A 20,411-nucleotide genomic window follows, 5' to 3' on the forward strand; every position below is an offset into this window, starting at 1 on the left:
GATATTCAGGTGTTTTGCACCTTGAATTACAGTCTCACCCCTGCTCTTCCTCATGCATGACAGAGCCATAATTACCATTTAAAGTGAGGAGAGAAGTTGACCTCCAAGTTGGATTGTCGTTTTGTACCTTCCACACCGGGAGTAATGGCCTACACACCTTGAATAATGTTACTCTTGTCAGGTATTTTAGATTATGTGAAGGTTAGGTTAACTCTACATGTGTACACTATGTATACATGTAACAAGCCATATATTTTTTTTTAATCCCTCATATTTTGCAGGTACATCGACAAGATTTCTATTCCCTACCTTTCCATAACTGCTGCAGAGGATCATTTAAGAAGCCTAATGAGAAAACACTTCAGAATGACAAGCTCAGAGTAATTACACAAACACTGAAAACTAGTACTGAACTTTATTTTAAAAAGTCAAATTGATATCAGGGTAAAGAAATTACAACAATAACCAAAATTAAATCTAGAATCTGGCACAGTGTTACAGAAGATGTCAGAGAGCGATTAGTTTACACCACCGGCAACTTTTCAGTAGACTGGTAGCCAGAACTTCATATAGTGTGGACAAGAGAGTTCTAGCCTGGCCATTCATTTTAAAATATGTCACACTGGCTAAATAAAAATACAAAAGGAGTTAAATAGTGAGCATTTATGTATCAACCACTGGCAAATAAGAGTCCAACTGCAGTAAAAGATCGCTATGAATCATGCCAGTGGAATGAATAGTACATTTTAAAGGGAACTAAAACACAGATACATACCAACAGAAGAGGCTGGGTGAGTTAAGGGGGGCGGTTTTAAAATGTGGCAACATGTCTTTCCCTTCAAATGAGGAATTATTAAGTGTGTCAAGGGAAAATCTATTCATGATTCTTACTATCCAGAAGTGTAAACTTTATAAGTTAAAAAAATGAACATGATGTAAAAGCCCTTAAATTACATCTAGACATTATGGTTGTTGAGGAGGTAGAATAGAAAAAAAAGACGTTATTACGTTATTCTAAAAAAGAAAACGAGCCTTGGATTTGGCTTGAGGTTTTTTAGTCAGCCTCTTCCTCCTCGGACTCAGATTCTGAAAAAAACAGATAAGATTCAAGTCAACTGCATGCACAGACAAATGTGCTATGGTGAATACAGACAAAACTACATGCTCAGTCACATCAGACAATGGGACTATTGCCTATTTTGAAGGCGAGGTGATTATTGTACCTACTATAGTTGAACTGATATTCAGTCGCTCTGGATAGGCGTCTGCTAAATTACTCAACTATAATGTAAAATGTAAGCCATGCTCACCTTCCTCCGCATTCTTGAGCCACTCCACAAACTTTTTCATCTGTTCCAGGAAAACACTTCTTCCTTTGGCAACGTGGGCCTCGGTGTACCACTTCAGAATGGCCTCCTCACTCAAAACATCCGCTGGGAAAAATAAAATCAACATGATCATTACAAACAAGCAGTCATCCCGGGATAAAGATGCCATTATGGCCACTTGACAAAGACAATTATGCCCAACTAAAAAGTGCTGATGTGAATCTGCTAGGCAACCTTGCTTTCAAAACACTAACGCAAAAATTTGCTTCGATTGGCCGAAATGTTCGAAGTTGTATTTTTCCATAGACACCCTGTGTTTTATTCAAATACTCTACAGTGAGGGAAAAAAATATTTGATCCTCTCCTGATTTTGTATGTTTGCCCACTGACAAAGAAATGATCAGTCTATAATTTCAATGGTAGGTTTATTTGAACAGTGAGAGACAGAATAATAACCAAAAAATCCAGAAAAGCGCATGTCAAAAATGTTATAAATTGATTTGCATTTTAATGAGGGAAATAAGTATTTGACCCCTCTGCAAAACATGACTTAGTGGCAAAACCCTTGTTGACAATCAGAGGTCAGACGTTTCTTGTAGTTGGCCACCAGGTTTGCACACATCTCAGGAGGGATTTTGTCCCACTCATCTTTGCAGATCTTCTCCAAGTCGTTAAGGTTTCGAGGCTGGCGTTTGGCAACTCGAACCTTCAGCTCCCTCCACAGATTCTCTATGGGATTAAGGTCTGGAGACTGGCTTGGCCACTCCAGGACCTTCTTGAGCCACTCCTTTGTTTCCTTGGCCGTGTGTTTTGAGTCATTGTCATGCTGGAATACCCATCCACGACCCATTTTCAATGCCCTGGCTGAGGGAAGGAGGTTCTCACCCAAGATTTGACGGTACATGGCCCCATCCATCGTCTCTTTGATGCGGTGAAGTTGTCCTGTCCCCTTAGCAGAAAAACACCCCCAAAGCATGATGTTTCCACCTCCATGTTTGACGGTGGGGATGATGTTCTTGGGGTCATAGGCAGCATTCCTCCTCCTCCAAACATGGTGAGTTAAGTTGATGCCAAAGAGCTCCATTTTGGTCTCATCTGACCACAACACTTTCACCCAGTTGTCCTCTGAATCATTCAGATGTTAATTGGCAAACTTTAGACGGGCATGTATTATGTGCTTTCTTGAGCAGGGGGGCCTTGCGGGCGCTGCAGGATTTCAGTCCTTTACGGCATTGTTTTCTTGGTGACTATGGTCCCAGCTGCCTTGAGATCATTGACAAGATCCTCCAGTGTAGTTCTGGGCTGATTCCTCACCGTTCTGATGATCATTGCAACTCCACGAGGTGAGATCTTGCATGGAGCCCCAGGCCGAGGGAGACTGACAGTTCTTTTGTGTTTCTTCCATTTGCGAATAATCGCACCAACTGTTGTCACCTTCTCACCAAGCTGCTTGGCGATGGTCCTGTAGCCCATTCCAGCCTTGTGTAGGTCTACAATCTTGTCCCTGACATCCTTGGAGAGCTCTTTGGTCTTGGCCATGGTGGAGAATTTGGAATCTGATTGATTGATTGCTTCTGTGGACAGGTGTCTTTTATACAGGTAACAAGCTGAGATTAGGAGCACTCCCTTTAACCTGTTAGGGTATAGGGGGCAGTATTTTCACGGCTGGATAAAAAAATGTACCCGATTTAATCTGGTTACTAATCCTACCCAGTAACTACAATATGCATATACTTATTATTTATGGATAGAAAACACCCTAAAGTTTCAAAAACTGTTTGAATGGTGTCTGTGAGTATAACAGAACTCATTTGGCAGGCAAAACCCTGAGACAGATTCTGACAGGAAGTGGATACCTGATGTGTTGAATTGACTTTAAGCCTATACCATTGAAAAACAAAGGGAAGGAGGAATATCTTGGCACTTCCTATTGCTTCCACAAGATGTCCCCAGCCTTTACAAAGTGTTTTGAGTCTTCTACAGTGAGATCTGACTGAAGAAGAGCGTTGGAACGGCGATGGCCCATTAGACACCTGGCGCGCGAGTTGATGGTGGGTACTCTCATTCCGAAACGTTTTAAAAGAGAACCCAATGGTCCGCCTTGAATTGTATTCATGTTCTGGTTAAAAAAGGCCCTAATGATTTATGCCATACAACGTTTGACATGTTTGAACGAACGAAAATATATTTTTTCCGTTCTTGAAGTGAAGTGAAGTCCGGCTGGCTTAGATCATGTGCTACAACACGGAGGTTTTTGGACATAAATGATGAGCTTTTTTGAACAAAACTACATTCGTTATGGACCTGGGATTCTTTGGAAGTGACATCTGATGAAGAGAATCAAAGGTAATGGATTATTTACATAGTATTTTCGATTTTAGATCTCTCCAACATGGCGGTTAGTCTGTATCGCAATGCGTATTTTTCTGGGCGCAGTGCTCAGATTATTGCAAAGTGTGATTTCCCAGTAAGGTTAATTTTAAATCTGGCAAGTCCATTGCGTTCAAGAGATGTAAATCTATAATTCTTTGAATGACAATATAATATTTTACCAATGTTTTCTAATATTAATTAATTATTTTGTTGTGATGACTTGACTGCCGGTATTGGAGGGAAACGATTTCCTGAACATCAACGCCATAGTAAAACACTGTTTTTAGATATAAATATGAACTTGATAGAACTACAAATGCATGCATTGTCTAACATAATGTCCTAGGAGTGTCATCTGATGGAGATTGTAAAAGGTTAGTGCATAATTTTAGCTGATTTTATGGTTTTGGTGACGCCTGTCTTTGAATTGACAATACAATACACACAGCTATTGTCAATGTACTCTCCTAACATAACCTAACTTTATGCTTTCGCCGTAAAACCTTTTTGAAATCGGAAAACGTGGTTAGATTAAGGAGATGTTTATCTTTCAAAGGGTGCCAGATAGTTGTATGTTTGAAAAACTTGAATTTTGACATTTATTTGGTTTCTAACTTACCGCTAACAGCACCTGCTGTTGATAGGGTGCGCCACGGGTGGCACGCTAACGTCCCACATAGCCCCAAGAAGTTAAGAGTGTGCTCCTAATCTCAGCTCGTTACCTGTATAAAAAAGACACCTGGGAGCCAGTTATGATTGAGAGGGTGTCTGATTGAGAGGGTGTCAAATACTTATTTCCCTCAAAATGCAAATCAATTTCTAACATTTTTGACATGCGGTTTTCTGGATTTTTGTTGTTGTTATTCTGTCTCTCATAGTTCAAATAAACCTACCATTAAAATGATGAAATGATCAGTCTTTTGTCAGTGGGCAAATGTACAAAATCAGCAGGGGATCAAATACTTTTCCCCCCCTCACTATATATGCACCGAGCTTGTCTGATACCATAAGCACACGGTCTGATGAAATAATTAAATCCGACTGCAATTGATTTGATTGTGCTGGGCCGGGCTCAGACTTGCTGCGCAGTGTAAAAAAGAAAATGACAGCGAGTGAGTGACTGTGGCTAGCATCCGTTGGTTCGCTCTCCTCCCTGCTGCAGTGACCACCACAGAACATCAACAATGTTTATCACACTGTCCGTGTTGCTGAAGCTGCAACACCATTACAGCCATCTGACAAATTAAAGTATGTGTGCTGTTACGTGACACTTTCTAAGGCTTCCATTGGCTCTTTAAAGCCTTCAGAAACCGGATTGACGCGTCTCCTGTCTCTGGGCAGATAACAGCAGCAGAGTTTGTCAGTGGACTGCCTGGTGACAGAGAGACTGGAGATGCACGTTCACTAGACCGGCATTTTTTTCTTTCCCTCTTTGAATGAATACAACGTTGCCCGGTTGGAATATTATCGTTATTTTACGAGAAAAATAGCATTAAAATTTGATTTTAAACAGCGTTTGACATGCTTCTAAGTACGGTAAAGGAACATTTTGAATTTTTTTTGTCACGAAATGCGCTCGCGCGTTGCCCTTTGGATAGTGACCTGAACGCACGAACAAAACGGAGGTATTTGGATATAACTACGGATTATTTGAAACCAAAACAACATTTGTTGTTGAAGTAGAAGTCCTGGGAGTGCATTCTGACGAAGACAGCAAAGGTAATCCAATTTTTCTAATAGTAATTCTGAGTTTAGTGAGCCCCGAAGTTGGCGGGTGTCTGAATAGCTAGCCTGTGATGGCTGAGCTATGTACTCAGAATATTGCAAAATGTGCTTTCGCCGAAAAGCTATTTTAAAATCTGATACCGCGATTGCATAAAGGAGTTCTGCATCTACAATTCTTAAAATAATTATGTATTTTGTCAACGTTGATGAGTAATTTAGTAAATTCACCGGAAGTTTTCGGTGGGTATGCTAGTTCTGAACATCACATGCTAATGTAAAAAGCTGTTTTTTTTATATAAATATGAACTTGATTTAACAAAACATGCATGTATTGTATAACATAATGTCCTAGGAGTGTCATCTGATGAAGATCAAAGGTTAGTGCTGCATTTAGCTGTGGTTTGGGTTTTTGTAACATATATGCTTGCTTTGAAAATGGCTGTGTGATTATTTTTGGCTGGGTACTCTCCTGACAATCTAATGTTTTGCTTTCGCTGTAAAGCCTTTTTGAAATCAGACAATGTGGTTGGATTAACAAGTCTTATCTTTCAAATTGTGTAAAATAGTCATATGTTTGAGAAATTGAAGTTATAGCATTTGAGGTATTTGTATTTCGTCCCACCTAGCCCAGGGAGGTTAAGTGACAAGTATGCGTCACATGCACGTGACCAATAGGGCCTGATGTACAGCATATCATAAAATCACAACAAATTAGTCATGAACTCAGAACACAGTAACAAGTGACATCAAAATGGATGCAGAGGAAATGACAAACTTGAAACGGGGGAATGTTTACTGGTTGCTCAGGAGGTAAAGGTGAAGTCAGACGTGGAATAAATTTGACTAGTTGTGGAAAATACTGGAGATCAAGCAAAAGTATGTAAGATGCAAGCAATGCATGCATATTATGAGTGCCAAACAGGTATGGTTAGATTACAATATAACTCTGACCGCTTGGAACAATGTAAACACTAAATAAATAAGCGTACCAGAAAGTTGGTTGTAACATTGTTGTAAAGCCTTCATTACAGTAAAGATTAAAAACAGTTGCATGCATTCGTGAACGCAATTGCCGAAATGGAATGGTTTATTTATTGTGTACGCTAATTATTCAAGGGTCACTTTATTTTATTTTAAAACAAATGCTTGATTGCATTTCAAATCATGAATGACTGGTATTCTTTGTGATGACAAACGAATGACTGATACAGTAGTCTATATGAAGTATTGAAATACAGGCCTAAGTAAGATACAGTATCAAGACTAAACAGGATGCGCTCTAAGGCCTAAATCTCGATGGTGGTTATACAAGGCTGCTATACTAAGTCTACTAAATTATAATGATCATAATGATGCGATCAAGAAAAAGGAGGGTTAATAAAAATAATTTGACACTTTGGAACAGCGTAAATACTAATAAAATTGTAAGTAATATCAGGAAGGCTGTTCTAACAACAACAACAAAAAAGAGAAAAGCCTTCATTACAACAAAGCAAAGATTATAAAACAGCTGAATTTATGAAATTGTTTATCCGACATGTGGTTGCGTGAGGCTTGGTGCTCACATAATCAGTAGGCTATTAAACACTCAAACAGTCAACAGAAGCAGGATCTGTCTTATTTCTGTAGACATATACACACACTACATGACCAAAAGTATGTGGACACCTGCTCTCTGAACATCTCATTACAAAATTATGGGCATTAATATGGAGTTGGTCACCCTTTTGCTGCTGTAACACTCTTCTGGGAAGGCTTTCCACTAGATATTGCTGTGGGGACTTGCTTACATTTAGCCACAAGAGCATTACGGAGGTCAGGCGATTAGGCCTGGCTCGCAGTCGGCGTCCAAATCATCCCAAAGGTGTTTGATGGAGTTGAGGTCAGGGCTCTGTGCAGGCCAGTCATGCTCTTCTACACCGATCTCAACAAACTTTCTGTATGGACCATGCTTTGTGCACAGGAGCATTGTCATGCTGAAACAAGAAAGTGCCTTCCCCAAACTGTTGCCACAAAGTTGGAAGCACAGAATTGTCTAATGGCCTTGTATGCTGTAGCGTTAAGCCGAACCATGAAAAAACAGCCCCAGACCATTATTCCTCCTCTACCAAACATTACAGTTGGCACTATGTATTCGGGCAGGTAATGCTCTACTCGCATCCACCAAACCCAGATTCGTCCATCGGACTGCCAACTGGTGATGCGTGATTCATCACTACAGATAATGCGTTTCCACTGCTCCAGAGTACAATGGCGGCGAGCTTTACACCACTCCAGCCGATGCTTGGTATTGCACATGGTCAACTTAGGCTTGTGTACGGCCGCTTGGCCATGGAAACCCATTTCATGAAGCTCCCGACAGAGAATTATTGTGCTGACGTTGCTTCCAGAGGTAGTTTGGAACTCGGTAGTGAGTATTGCAACCGAGGACAGGCGATTGTTTATGCACTACACGCTTCAGTGGTCACGTTTTGTGAGCTTGTGTGACCTACCACTTTGTGACAGCCGTTGTTGCTCCTAGACGTTTCCACTTCACAATAACAGCACTTACAGTTGACAGGGGCAGCTCTAGCAGGGCAGAAATTTGACTAAATGATTTGTTGGAAAGGTGGCATCCTATGACGGTGCAACGTTGAAAGTCACTGAGCTCTTCAGTAAGGCCATTCTACTGCCAATGTTTGTCCATGGCGATTGCATGGCTGTGTGCTCAAGTCTATACACCTCTCAACAAAGGGTGTGGCTGAAATAGTTTGAAGGGGTGTCCACATACTTTTGTATATATAGTTTATATGGATGTTATAAAGCAAGGCACATTTAACCTGTTAGGGTATAGGGGGCAGTATTTTCACGGCTGGATAAAAAAATGTACCCGATTTAATCTGGTTACTAATCCTACCCAGTAACTACAATATGCATATACTTATTATATATGGATAGAAAACACCCTAAAGTTTCAAAAACTGTTTGAATGGTGTCTGAGTATAACAGAACTCATTTGGCAGGCAAAACCCTGAGACAGATTCTGACAGGAAGTGGATACCCGATGTGTTGAATTGACTTTAAGCCTATACCATTGAAAAACAAAGGGAAGGCGGAATATTTTGGCACTTCCTATTGCTTCCACAAGATGTCCCCAGCCTTTACAAAGTGTTTTGAGTCTTCTACAGTGAGATCTGACTGAAGAAGAGCGTTGGAACGGCGATGGCCCATTAGACACATGGCGCGCGAGTTGATGGTGGGTACTCTCATTCCGAAACGTTTTAAAAGAGAACCCAATGGTCCGCCTTGAATTTTATAGCCCCAAGAAGTTAACAGTTAGGTCTATAATCTATAGCCTAGTCCAGTTGGGGTTTCCTCCCTCCTCACTTTTCTTAGTCAATTAAGGCAAGGGCTGTTTTATTGTCTCCTAACTCCGCTGCTGACTCTGCCACATTGTTCTCAACACCAATATGCTTGTTGACTTTGCTATTATACACATAGCAACATGGTCTAGAAAAAGTCGCCAATTCAACAGTGCACTTATGTTTCAGAACCGCAGACAGCGACTGCTATTAAAACGCGAGAGAAAGAGCATTTGTTATAAGATAATATTATTTGTATTAGTGTTGCACCATTGTCCTTAACCATATATAATTTCAGTAGCACATGTCTTAAGAGTGATGGACTGAGCCATCCCCACGGCCTCAATGGATCAGTCCACTCAAACAGGCGCAAATCAAACAGATGTCTTGTACACCATGAAACATGATTTTTTTTGCTACTGATCGACTTAAGAATTATCGGTCAACCAACAGCCTATCGACTAAACGGGTCAGCCCTAGCGCATATAATGTCCCATATCTCATATTTGGAAGAATATAAAATCATTCTAAAACAGACCACTGACCCTCCAACATTTTCAGGTAGGCTCAGGTTGGCTGAACAAAGCGGAACAGAAAGTGAAGAAAATAGAGCAGTATTTCCACCTCTTTGGCCATTGATTCTGCTCCACTTGGCAAAGCAGAATAGGAACGCCCATCTTTCATGGTAGTCAACGCAGATCTCGCTTTGATTAGCACAGCGGGAAGGTTTTGGCGGCTACGGTCAATGCGAGGTCAGAAGATGGAATCAAAGCTCACTGGACAGAAAGATCCAAGGTCCCTCCCTCGGACATTCCCATCGAATGAGCTTTGAGAGGGATTGAGGAAACAAGGACGGTGGACGCAGACAACGCTGTTCACTGTTCTCCTTCCCTTTGTAAGTAAGTAAACAAGCCTTGTCCGAACCAGAACAACCCATAGGTGCAAGAGCCCATGTCCGGTTTCTGTAGTGTAAGGCAGCTTGATACACAAGTACACTCCCTGGACAGGAACTTAGTCTGTCGCAGCGTCTTACCCCCAATCCATCTCCTTAATGCTGAGTGCCAAGCATCACTTTTACCTTTGTAGAGCAGAACCACAATCTTCTGGAAGGAGTTCATGAAATGGATGTTGTCATAGCAGTACTCCTGCATCTTCACCAGCAGCAGGATCTCAGAGGCTCCCTGGGATGTGAACGCCTTCAGCAGTGGGCTGTATTGCTATGGAGAGACAGGGGGTGTTTCAATGAGTCACAAAAAAACAAGCCACAAAATTACCCTCACTTCAGTCACATTTTGGAGCACCATGTGCCTATGCTGTCTGATACCATGGCTGATTGTGAGAATCCTGCAGAGAAGGTGAACTCAAGTTTCTCTCCACACAACTCATATTTGGTAAGATGGGAAAGTGATGGCTCTGAAATCAGTGCAAGCCAATCAGCCAAGTGGCTCACCTTCAAGTGTTTGATGGCTTGTTCTGTAACCAGCTCCTCTTTCTTGTTCCACTCCACATAGCTCATAACGCTGGTCCACACGATGCCGATCATGGTCTGCTCTGAAATGTTGTTCTTCTTCATCTCCTCCCTGGCTGAGGCAATGATCTGAAGGGAAAGAAGGGTATGAAACTAAGTCCGTAAGTAAGAAGTGATTCTGGTTATTGGGCATTTCATGTCCATCCCATGCTAACAAAATGAGGATTCATAATCAAAAACTATCCTTCAACACAGAGGCTGCGATCTGATTCTCTACTCCAAGTGTGCACAAATTCACTTCCCATGCTAAAACCAATCCAATGCGTCTAAATCAATTAGGGACAATGAGAGCAAGTGCACCCTTGAAGGGTTAAGGGTAGGGAATGGAACTCAACCAGAGGAGTGCTTCTCCAGCAATCAGCATACAGCCAGGCTTTGGACTCACGTCTTTGAAAGCATCCCCGCGCTCCATCTGTTCCTGGAGCTCCTTCTGAAGCTCCTTACGGGACCCGATGGCCTGCTGGTTCCTGGCAAAGTCTGACAGCTCCTTCAGTCCAGCATCTGTGAAGTACTTAGAGAAGTGCTCACAGCTCCGCTTGTTGGCAGGAAACAGCTCCTGCAAGACACAAGGTGAAGAAACAGGCTTAACCACACAGAATTAAGTAGAACACATGCAACTATATTGCATCTTTATGCTTAAGCCCTGTCCAACTAAGAAGACTTCTCCTTGGCTCTCTCAATTCATCTTTCCTAAGTTCCTTGCATCCACTAACCGCCTCATTATGAAAACCCCTTGGAAAGAGGGGAGGTCAGAGGGTAGGGACCATCGACCTTCTCCGATACAATTGAGAAGGTAAGGAGATAGGATGCGAGGAATCAAGGAAAGACAGAACCTTTGTATTCCGAGAGCTCTCTTTCCTTAACTTCCCTGCTACCCAATGACTGTTTTACACTGAGCCAAGGAAAGCTAGCATGGCTTCGGATTGGACATCACCCACATGATTGGTGGTCTCACTCACCAGAAGCCTGTTATCCATGCCGACCTTTCGGAGACTTCCGGCCACAGAGTTGATGTCCTTCTCATGGATCCAGGATTTGAAAAGTTTCACAGCAAAGGCTGCAGAGACACCTGTGTAAAAAACAAGACGGGGGAAACCATTTATTTTAAGCCTACCAGGTGAAAAGCCAGATTCCACAGGACACGATTGCAGAAGTTTTACAAATCTGCCCAGTAAAAACAGAAATTAAGCAATTTCACACACACGGATTGTTGTATGAGACAAAACCATAAATACGCCCTAAGTAAATTCACATCTTACAGTGAATGTTTGCAACTTTCATTTAACTTAAGTCCCTACAAGTCCTTTTCACAAGTAACTGGACATGAGCTTAATGTATATAGTCTGGTTTCTCCAGACACAGATTATGCCTAGTACTAGATTTAAAATAATACTCAATGGAAAATCTCTATTGAAAGTAATTATTAGTCCAGGACTAAGCTTAATCTTTGTCCAGAAAACCTGCCCTATTGAGCTGGCATTGCTGCACACCTTCCTTGACGAGGTTCTCGTTGTAGAGGCTGTTGAGGATAGAGGCTGAGATGTTGCCGTTGGCCAGCAGGATGCCAGTCAACATGGCCAGCTTGTTGCGCTCAGACTCAGTGAACCCCTTTAGGAACAGCAGCAACTGCACAGGAGATAAGAGGGAAACGCAAATACTGAAACTTAGAATAGAATACAATAGAATGCTAGCATAAGGATGGAATGGAATACAATAGAATGCTGGTATAAGAATGGAATACAATAGAATGCTGGTATAAGAATGGAATACAATAGAATGCTGGTATAAGAATGGAATACAATAGAATGCTGGTATAACTGTATAACACTATGGAACATAAGGCCTAGAGTTGAGAGAATTGCATATTCTTTAACAAAATGTCTAATGCCAGGCTCAATAATGAAATCCTTCCCGACGTCTATCAAGTCTGTATCCCAAATGGCAACCTATTCCCTTTATATTGCACTATTGCACTATTTGACCAAAGCCCTATGGGTGTCATTTGGGAAGCAGCAATGAGTTGAATAACTCTATGGTGACAACAGAAAGATCCAACAGATAAAAAAAGCATGTGTCATTTTGAACAATGCTGCACAACAACATATTTACCTTCTTGATCTCCTCTTCGAACCCTTTCTCCAGGTACTTGTAGCGCCTGATAAGCTTGTTGAAAACCTAAGTAACGACAGGGAAAACAGAGTCAGGGCCGGTTTCCCAAAAGCATCTTAAGGTGAAGTTAATTGTTGGAACCTTTGTAGGAGGTTTTGCCCGAGTGGCGCAGTGGTCTAAGGTACTGCATCTCAGTGCTTGAGGCGTCACTACAGACACCCTGGTTCAATTACAGGCTGGATCACAACCGGACGTGATTGGGAGTCCCATAGAGCGGCGCACAATTGGCCCAGCGTTGTCCGGGTTTGGCCGGTGTAGGCCGTCATTGTAAATAAGAATTTGTTCTTAACTGACTTACCTAGTTACATTTAAAAAATTAATTGTTTAAGCTGAGCTGTTTCCCAAAACCATTGTCACTAAAGTCACACTTAACTACACCACCCGTAGAACAGCTGTGTTACGTTCGATGTTTGTAGCCCTCCCGCATCACTTTACACATGGTTTATCCGTCTGTGACCACCGATAACTTCACAACCAAATTGACTACAAATACAAAGTTGCCAATATCTTTGCAATTGTTACAAACAAGCGAAGGATAAAAAGATGCTTCAAATGAAAACTGAGATGACTGCATTAAAAGATAAATAGCCCACCTACAGTATAGGTTACATAGGCCTATATACTGTATTTCAATGATATTGAAAACAATAATCCTGTTCATTCAATTTAGTTATATTTTGCTATTTGGCTACCGTCTCATTTTCACCTGAATATATTTCATGTGTAGCCTACCATGTGTGCAATGATGTGCAAAATCTTTATTTTGTGCATTATTATAGGGTAAGCACTAGGATAAGCCACCTCAATATTTGCAGCCATAGGTGATAATCTCTCTTTAGGACATGATCCAGTGTTAGTCTTGTGGAATAACTACAATGTTAAGGTAAGATTTGAATGGAGAAAGCTGAACCGAGAGCAGCACTGCCTTTCGATCCGATCAGTATCGACACATGCCTCAACAGCGCACTACGCGAAAGTTCTCTCGGAGTGGTGTTTTGGGAAACAAATGTTACATCTTCAGAAGTTGTAGGAAAGATGCATCGTTAAAACAAAGTTACATCGCTATCGGGAGACCTGTCCCAGATCTCTAAATAACAGGCCAATGTTAATCCAAAAACTGAAATCACTTGTATATCATAATCAACCTTTTCCTTCAGTAGAAAAGGGGTTTGAACCGCAGCTACTAATGTAGTAAAGAAAAAAAACCAGAAAGCCTCATCATATTCAGCTCTATTGCTAAACCAATAAACTTCATTGCACAAGTGTACCTGAGCATAAGCTTGCATGGTCTCCAGGTCTTCTTGGGCTGTAAAGAGACAAAACTCTGTACGGGTCAAGTCATCTGACAAGGTACCCCCTGGGGCTGAAAAAGAAGAAAACAAAAGTGAAGATTTTGGACCAGTTGAATATTACACAATTGTTACCCGGAGGAAAGTGAGGGAGGGTCATGAGTTTTTCAATTTCAGTAAGGGGGAGGGTTTGTTTATATATATATATATATGATGTGAAATGGCTAGTTAGTTAGCGGTGGTGCGCGCTAATAGCGTTTCAATCAGTGACGTCACTCGCAGTAGGGTTTCCCCTTGCGTTGCAAGAGCCGCGGCTTTTGTGGAGCGATGGGTAACGATGCTTCGTGGGTGTCAGTTGTTGATGTGTGCAAGGGTCCCTGGTTCGAGCCCAGGTTGGGGCGAAGAGAGGGACGGAACCTACACTGTTACATATAGAAGTGTGATTGACTTGGAGTTACATTGTGTTGTTTAAGTGTTCCCTTTATTTTTTTGAGCAGTGTATATACACATACACATATATATATACACACATACACACACACACACACACACACACGTATATACACTGCTCAAAAAAATAAAGGGAACACTTAAACAACACAATGTAACTCCAAGTCAATCAAACTGTCCACTTAGGAAGCAACACTGACAATAAATTTCACATGCTGTTGTGCAAATAGAATAGACAACAGGTGGAAATTATAGGCAATTAGCAAGACACCCCCAATAAAGGAGTGGTTCTGCAGGTGGTGACCACAGACCACTTCTCAGTTCCTATGCTTCCTGGCTGATGTTTTGGTCACTTTTGAATGCTGGCGGTGCTTTCACTCTAGTGGTAGCATGAGACGGAGTCTACAACCCACACAAGTGGCTCAGGTAGTGCAGCTCATCCAGGATGGCACATCAATGCGAGCTGTGGCAAGAAGGTTTGCCGTGTCTGTCAGCGTAGTGTCCAGAGAATGAAGGCGCTACCAGGAGACAGGCCAGTACATCAGGAGACGCGGAGGAGGCCGTAGGAGGGCAACAACCCAGCAGCTGGACCGCTACCTCCGCCTTTGTGCAAGGAGGAGCAGGAGGAGCACTGCCAGAGCCCTGCAAAATTACCTCCAGCAGGCCACAAACCTGCATGTGTCTGCTCAAACGGTCAGAAACAGACTCCATGAGGGTGGTATGAGATCCTCAGACCCCTTGTGAGACCATATGCTGGTGCGGTTGGCCCTGGGTTCCTCCTAATGCAAGACAATGCTAGACCTCATGTGGCTGGAGTGAGTCAGCAGTTCCTGCAAGAGGAAGGCATTGATGCTATGGACTGGCCCGCCCGTTCCCCAGACCTGAATCCAATTGAGCACATCTGGGACATCATGTCTCGCTCCATCCACCAACGCCACTTGCACCACAGACTGTCCAGGAGTTGGCGGATGCTTTAGTCCAGGTCTGGGAGGAGATCCCTCAGGAGACCATCTGTCACCTCATCAGGAGCATGCCTAGGCGTTGTAGGGAGGTCATACAGGCACGTGGAGGCCACACACACTACTGAGCCTCATTTTGACTTGTTTTAAGGACATTACATCAAAGTTGGATCAGCCTGTAGTGTGGTTTTCCACTTTAATTTTGAGTGTGACTCCAAATCCAGACCTCCATGGGTTGATAAATTGGATTTCCATTGATTATTTTTGTGTGATTTTGTTGTCAGCACATTCAACTATGTAAAGAAAAAAGTATTTAATAAGATTATTTCTTTCATTCAGATCTAGGATGTGTTGTTTAAGTGTTCCCTTTATTTTTTTGAGCAGTATATTTCTAGGGGTGCACGATATATCTGTGAACATATTGAAAATCGGCTGATATTAGCTAAAAATGACAACATCGGTATCGGCCCGATGTCTAGTTTAATGCCAATGTTAAAAACCAATGTCAAAGCTACCGTGCATACCTATATAACGCAGGTACATGACGTAATGACACCCAAAGTCTACTGTGTGGATCGAGCAGTCAACAAGCCGAGCAGTCATTTGAAAGAGTAAGAAAAAAGCCAAGATAATGTAATCATTGCCCTTGACAATCAACCGTTCTCTGTCGTGTGTGATGTTGGCTTTCGCCGACTGGTCGAGCACCGGTACACACTACCAAGTGCGATATTTTTCAGATGTGGTCCTACCGGAGTTACATAGTAATAGCGTCACTGCTATTAGCTTCATACTACGGAACACCGTTTGGGTCTTTGCGTGTCAAAAATGATACAGTAGCAGTGTCAAAGCTATACAAAAAAAGTCTGCAAACAAGCCAACACCGGCCATGAACAATACTGCGTTGGTAATAATGCATAATTTGTTCGACCGCAACTTCTGGGGTAGCCAGCTTTAGCTGGGTACCTAGCTAGCCCCAATAGAACTAGCCTGAAAACAATGACCAGTAGAAACTGCAGTCATTTTCACTATTCTTAGAAATGATTTAGGAATCCATGCGAGTAAGTATTAGCTAGGTAGCCACTTGTTTGCCTATTGAAATTGAACTTCAGTTCATGAAAATAAATATCTAGCCAGCTAATTAACCCTGTTGCCCAAAGCTAACGTTATAAGCAGCCAGCTAGCTTAATCTGGCTAGTGATGCTCGACCAGACGGGGTTATGTGTTGTGAAGCTAGCCACAATAAAGATTAGACACAATAATGGAATTTGCGGGTTGCCTTCAAAATAAAAGTAAGTAATTGACAGTGATGCAAATTAATACAAATAGTATAATTATGCCATACTTTTATTTTGAAGGCTAACCGCAAAGTCCATTATTGTGGCTAATCCTTATTGTGGCTAGCTTCACATAGATGGGTCCGACCACCATTTAAAAAATAAATTAAAAAAAGATAGTTGAGAACAAGTTCTCATTTACAACTGCGACCTGGCCAAGATAAAGCAAAGCGACAGAAACAACAACACAGAGTTACATGGAACAAGCAAGCGTACGGTCAACACAATAGAAAAAAAGAAAGTCTATATACAGTGTGTGCAAATGGCATGAGGAGGTATGGCAATAAATAAGCCATAGTAGCAAAGTAATTACAATTTAGCAGATTAACACTGGAGTGATAGATGAGCAGATGATGGTGTGTAAGTAGTGATACTGGTGTGCAAAAGAGCAGCAAAGTAAATAAAAACAATATGGGGATGAGGTAGGTAGATTGGGTGGGCTATTTACAGATGGACTATGTACAGCTGCAGCGATCGGTTAGCTGCTCAGATAGCTGATGTTTAAAGTTAGTGAGGAAAATGTAAGTCTCCAGCTTCAGTGACTTTTGCAATTCATTCCCGTCACTGGCAGCAGAGAACTGTAAGGAAAGGCGGCCAAAGGAGGTGTTGGCTTTGGGGATGACCAGTGAGATATACCTGCTGGAGCGCGTGCTACGGGTGGGTGGTGTCATCGTGAGCAATGAGCTGAGATAAGGCGGAGCTTTACCTAGCATAGACTTGTAGATGACCTGGAGCCAGTGGGTCTGGCGACAAATATGTAGTGAGGACCAGCCAACTAGAGCATACAGGTCGCAGTGGTGGGTGGTGTAAGGCGCTTTGGTAACAAAACGGATGGCACTGTGATAGACTGCATCCAATTTGCTGAGTAGAGTATTGGAAGCTATTTTGTAGATGACATCGCCAAAGTCGAGGATCGGTAGGATAGTCAGTTTTACTAGGGTAAGTTTGGCGGCGTGAGTGAAGGAGGCTTTGGCGTCTTCATCGACCTGGCCAAGGCTTTCGACTCTGTCAATCACCATATTCTTATTGGCAGACTCAATAGCCTTGGTTTCTCAAATGACTGCCTCGCCTGGTTCACCAACTACTTCACAGAGAGTTCAGTGTGTCAAATCGGAGGGCTGTTGTCCGGACCTCTGGCAGTCTATGGGGGTACCACAGGGTTATGAACACGTTAAATTATTATGTGAAGTGCAGTCATATTCAGGTCCTGATTGGTCAACAAGCTTATTTGACACGTCAAATAGTGTTATTTGACGTGCATCTTTTTTGACATGCAAGACGGCATTCCATAAAAATCCTGGTTGAGAATGAAACGACTGAACAAATGAACAGCGAAAGAAATAGGTTTTGATTATGTTTTACTGGTAATGGGGACATACGTAAATGCCAACAAAATTACCTTTTGGTTAGTGTGGTGTGTGTAACCTTTATTTAACTAGGCAAGTCAGTTAAGAACAAATTCTTATTTACAATGACGGCCTACCCCAGGCCAAAGCCAGACGACGCTGTGCCAATTTTGCGCCGCCCTATGGGACTCCCAATCACGTCCGGATGTGATACAGCCTGGATTCGAACCAGTGACTGTAGTGACCCCTCTTGCACGGAGATGCAGTGCCTTAGACCGCTGCGTCCACATGTGCGTGTATTAACTATTTAACTGAACTAGAATGCTTAAAAGGCCGCAAAAATGTTAAATATCAATATCGTTTTTTTTGCAAGGAAAATATCGTAATCGGGCAAAAATGTAATATCGGTGCATCACTAATATTTTCCTCAGGGGGAGGGCCATCCACTTTCATTTCAGAGGTCCGATTACCTCCAGGTATCCCTCAATATACATAATGTTCACTCCCTTATTATAGACTTTCACACAACCATTTTTTTCATTCTATTCCATTTGATCCTTATTTTGCCAGCACCTTACACTAACATTCTCTTCCATTCTATCCTTCCCCATCATTCAATTCTATCCTTTCCCCAGCATTCCATTCTATCCTTTCCCCAGCATTCCATTCTATCCTTACCCAGCATTCCGCCAGCCACCAGGATGTCGAAGAGTGTCTCAGCATAGCGGCGGTAGTCAAGCTTGGCACCAGAGGCATCAAGAAATTTCGCAACAGCGTCGAGATCACTGCCAGTTTGGTTCAGACCTTGTACAATGGTTTCCTGAAACTGAGTAGGGTCAAACACCTTCTTTTCATCTGTTGAAAGATCAATGCATTCATTAGGGACACAAATCATAACAGAATTTTGCCAATCATGATAGTAATACATTCAGTTTACACCCACCTCTCTTCCTAGTTTTAAAACGCTGGCCTGTAAGCGTTGGCTTCTGAATCTTTTGATTACTCATAAAAGACACCCTGAATGAAAAGAGGACATTATTATTATAGCCGAAAGATAAGCTAGTTGTCTAAGTCAACTAACACCACAAGATATGTACAAGTAGGATTGACAGGTGTTGGTTTGGGATAAAAGTGTAATAATTGACAAGTCAGCACCCCCATGGCAATGTGATCCATAGCACACAATGTTGGCAGCTGCTGTTAACCAGTTTAGAGCCATATGGCTCCGCAGTCAACTAACTTTAGCTAGCTAAATTTACATCATGAGCTAGTTAGCTAGCTAACGTTGGCTACATTATGGCTAGTTACAAGTAACTACCTAGCTAGATAGATATATCAATATCATAGGCTGATCATGCAATGACAGCAATGATAACTGGTGAAAAAGTAGCTAACGCGTTACTTAGCTAGCTTGTTATCAAGCGTAAGGCCTGCCGGCTGGCTAAGTACCCAGGTCTCGGAGATACAATCAATGCATGGCCAGTTCGCTAGCTAGCAAGTAACTGACGAAGTTAACTGCTAATCGGCCTGAAAAATCAACAAATACCGACCATCTGTAACATATTGGAAGGCTAGCTAGTTACTACTACTACAAAGACATAATGTTACATGCTATGCATGATTGACAATTAGCTAGCCAGAGAAGCTAACGACGTGGCTAGCCAGAGTAAGCAGGCTAACGTTAGCGAGCATGGCTGCTAACACGTAAGCAAACGTGCGTAGGCGTCTAATAAACCTGATTGATTTAGCTAGGTACTATCGTAAGCATGCCAGTTAATTAACATTACTGTTATAAACTACTTACCGAAATCAAAGATACTCTCAAAAACAGTCGAAGAAAAACCACGAACGTTACTGCGACAGAACTGAAATGAATTCTCTGGCTGTGAAGCGGCTGCGCAATCTTCTTCTTCTTCTTTTTTGGAATTTAAGCGCGGTTGGCATCCATTCATTAAAAGTGCATTAACGCCACCTACTGTGCTGGAGTGTGGGCCACAGACAGGAAGGAACTAAATCCTACTTTCCAGCCGGTCATTATTATATATCTTTTTTTAAATGTAACCTTTATTTAACTAGGTAAGTCAGTTAAGCACAAAATCTTATTTACAATGACGGCCTACCAGGGAACAGTGGGTTAACTGCCTTGTTCCCGGGTAAAACAACAGATTTTTTCATTGTCAGCTCAAGGATTCGATCCAGCAACCTTTCGGTTACTTGCCCAATGCTCAAACCACTAGGCTACCGGCTTAGTGTCTAGATGTGATACAGCTTTAGTCAAATTCACTTCAAAAGTAGATTTTTTTTGTGTGTGCATTTTAGCTAACCCTGGCCTTAACCTAATTATCGAGAGTAAGAAGAGGGTGCCGATGGAGAAGGGCGACATCTTAAACCGGCTCTGACACATGTCGTATGTGGCAGGGCTTGCAGACGATAACGGATTGCAAAGGGAAACCCAGCCGTAAGATGCCCAGTGATGAAGAACACCCAAACGAGCTAAATGCCTTTTATGCTCACTTCGAGGAATACAACACTGAGTCTTGCATGAAAGCCCCTGTTGTTCCGGATGGCT

The 20,411-nt window shown here is 42.1% G+C and overlaps 1 protein-coding gene across 1 annotated transcript; it reads right to left on the reverse strand.

The window, feature by feature from the left end:
* Positions 1-396: 396 nt before the first annotated feature.
* On the reverse strand, positions 397-19,769 carry LOC115160968 (basic leucine zipper and W2 domain-containing protein 1-A). Its single transcript, XM_029711585.1, has 12 exons — positions 19,647-19,769; positions 18,786-18,859; positions 18,521-18,697; positions 13,733-13,827; positions 12,405-12,470; positions 11,786-11,921; positions 11,255-11,364; positions 10,681-10,851; positions 10,218-10,364; positions 9,846-9,984; positions 1,311-1,433; positions 397-1,086 (listed from the first exon to the last, which is right to left on the reverse strand). Exons 2-12 carry the CDS (start codon positions 18,847-18,849, stop codon positions 1,055-1,057), a joined length of 1,260 nt encoding a protein of 419 aa, XP_029567445.1. The 5' UTR covers positions 18,850-18,859; positions 19,647-19,769; the 3' UTR covers positions 397-1,054.
* Positions 19,770-20,411: the final 642 nt, after the last annotated feature.

This window comes from Salmo trutta, chromosome 24, assembly GCF_901001165.1.
Source record: "Salmo trutta chromosome 24, fSalTru1.1, whole genome shotgun sequence".
In the NCBI taxonomy this organism is placed as follows: Eukaryota; Metazoa; Chordata; class Actinopteri; order Salmoniformes; family Salmonidae; genus Salmo; species Salmo trutta.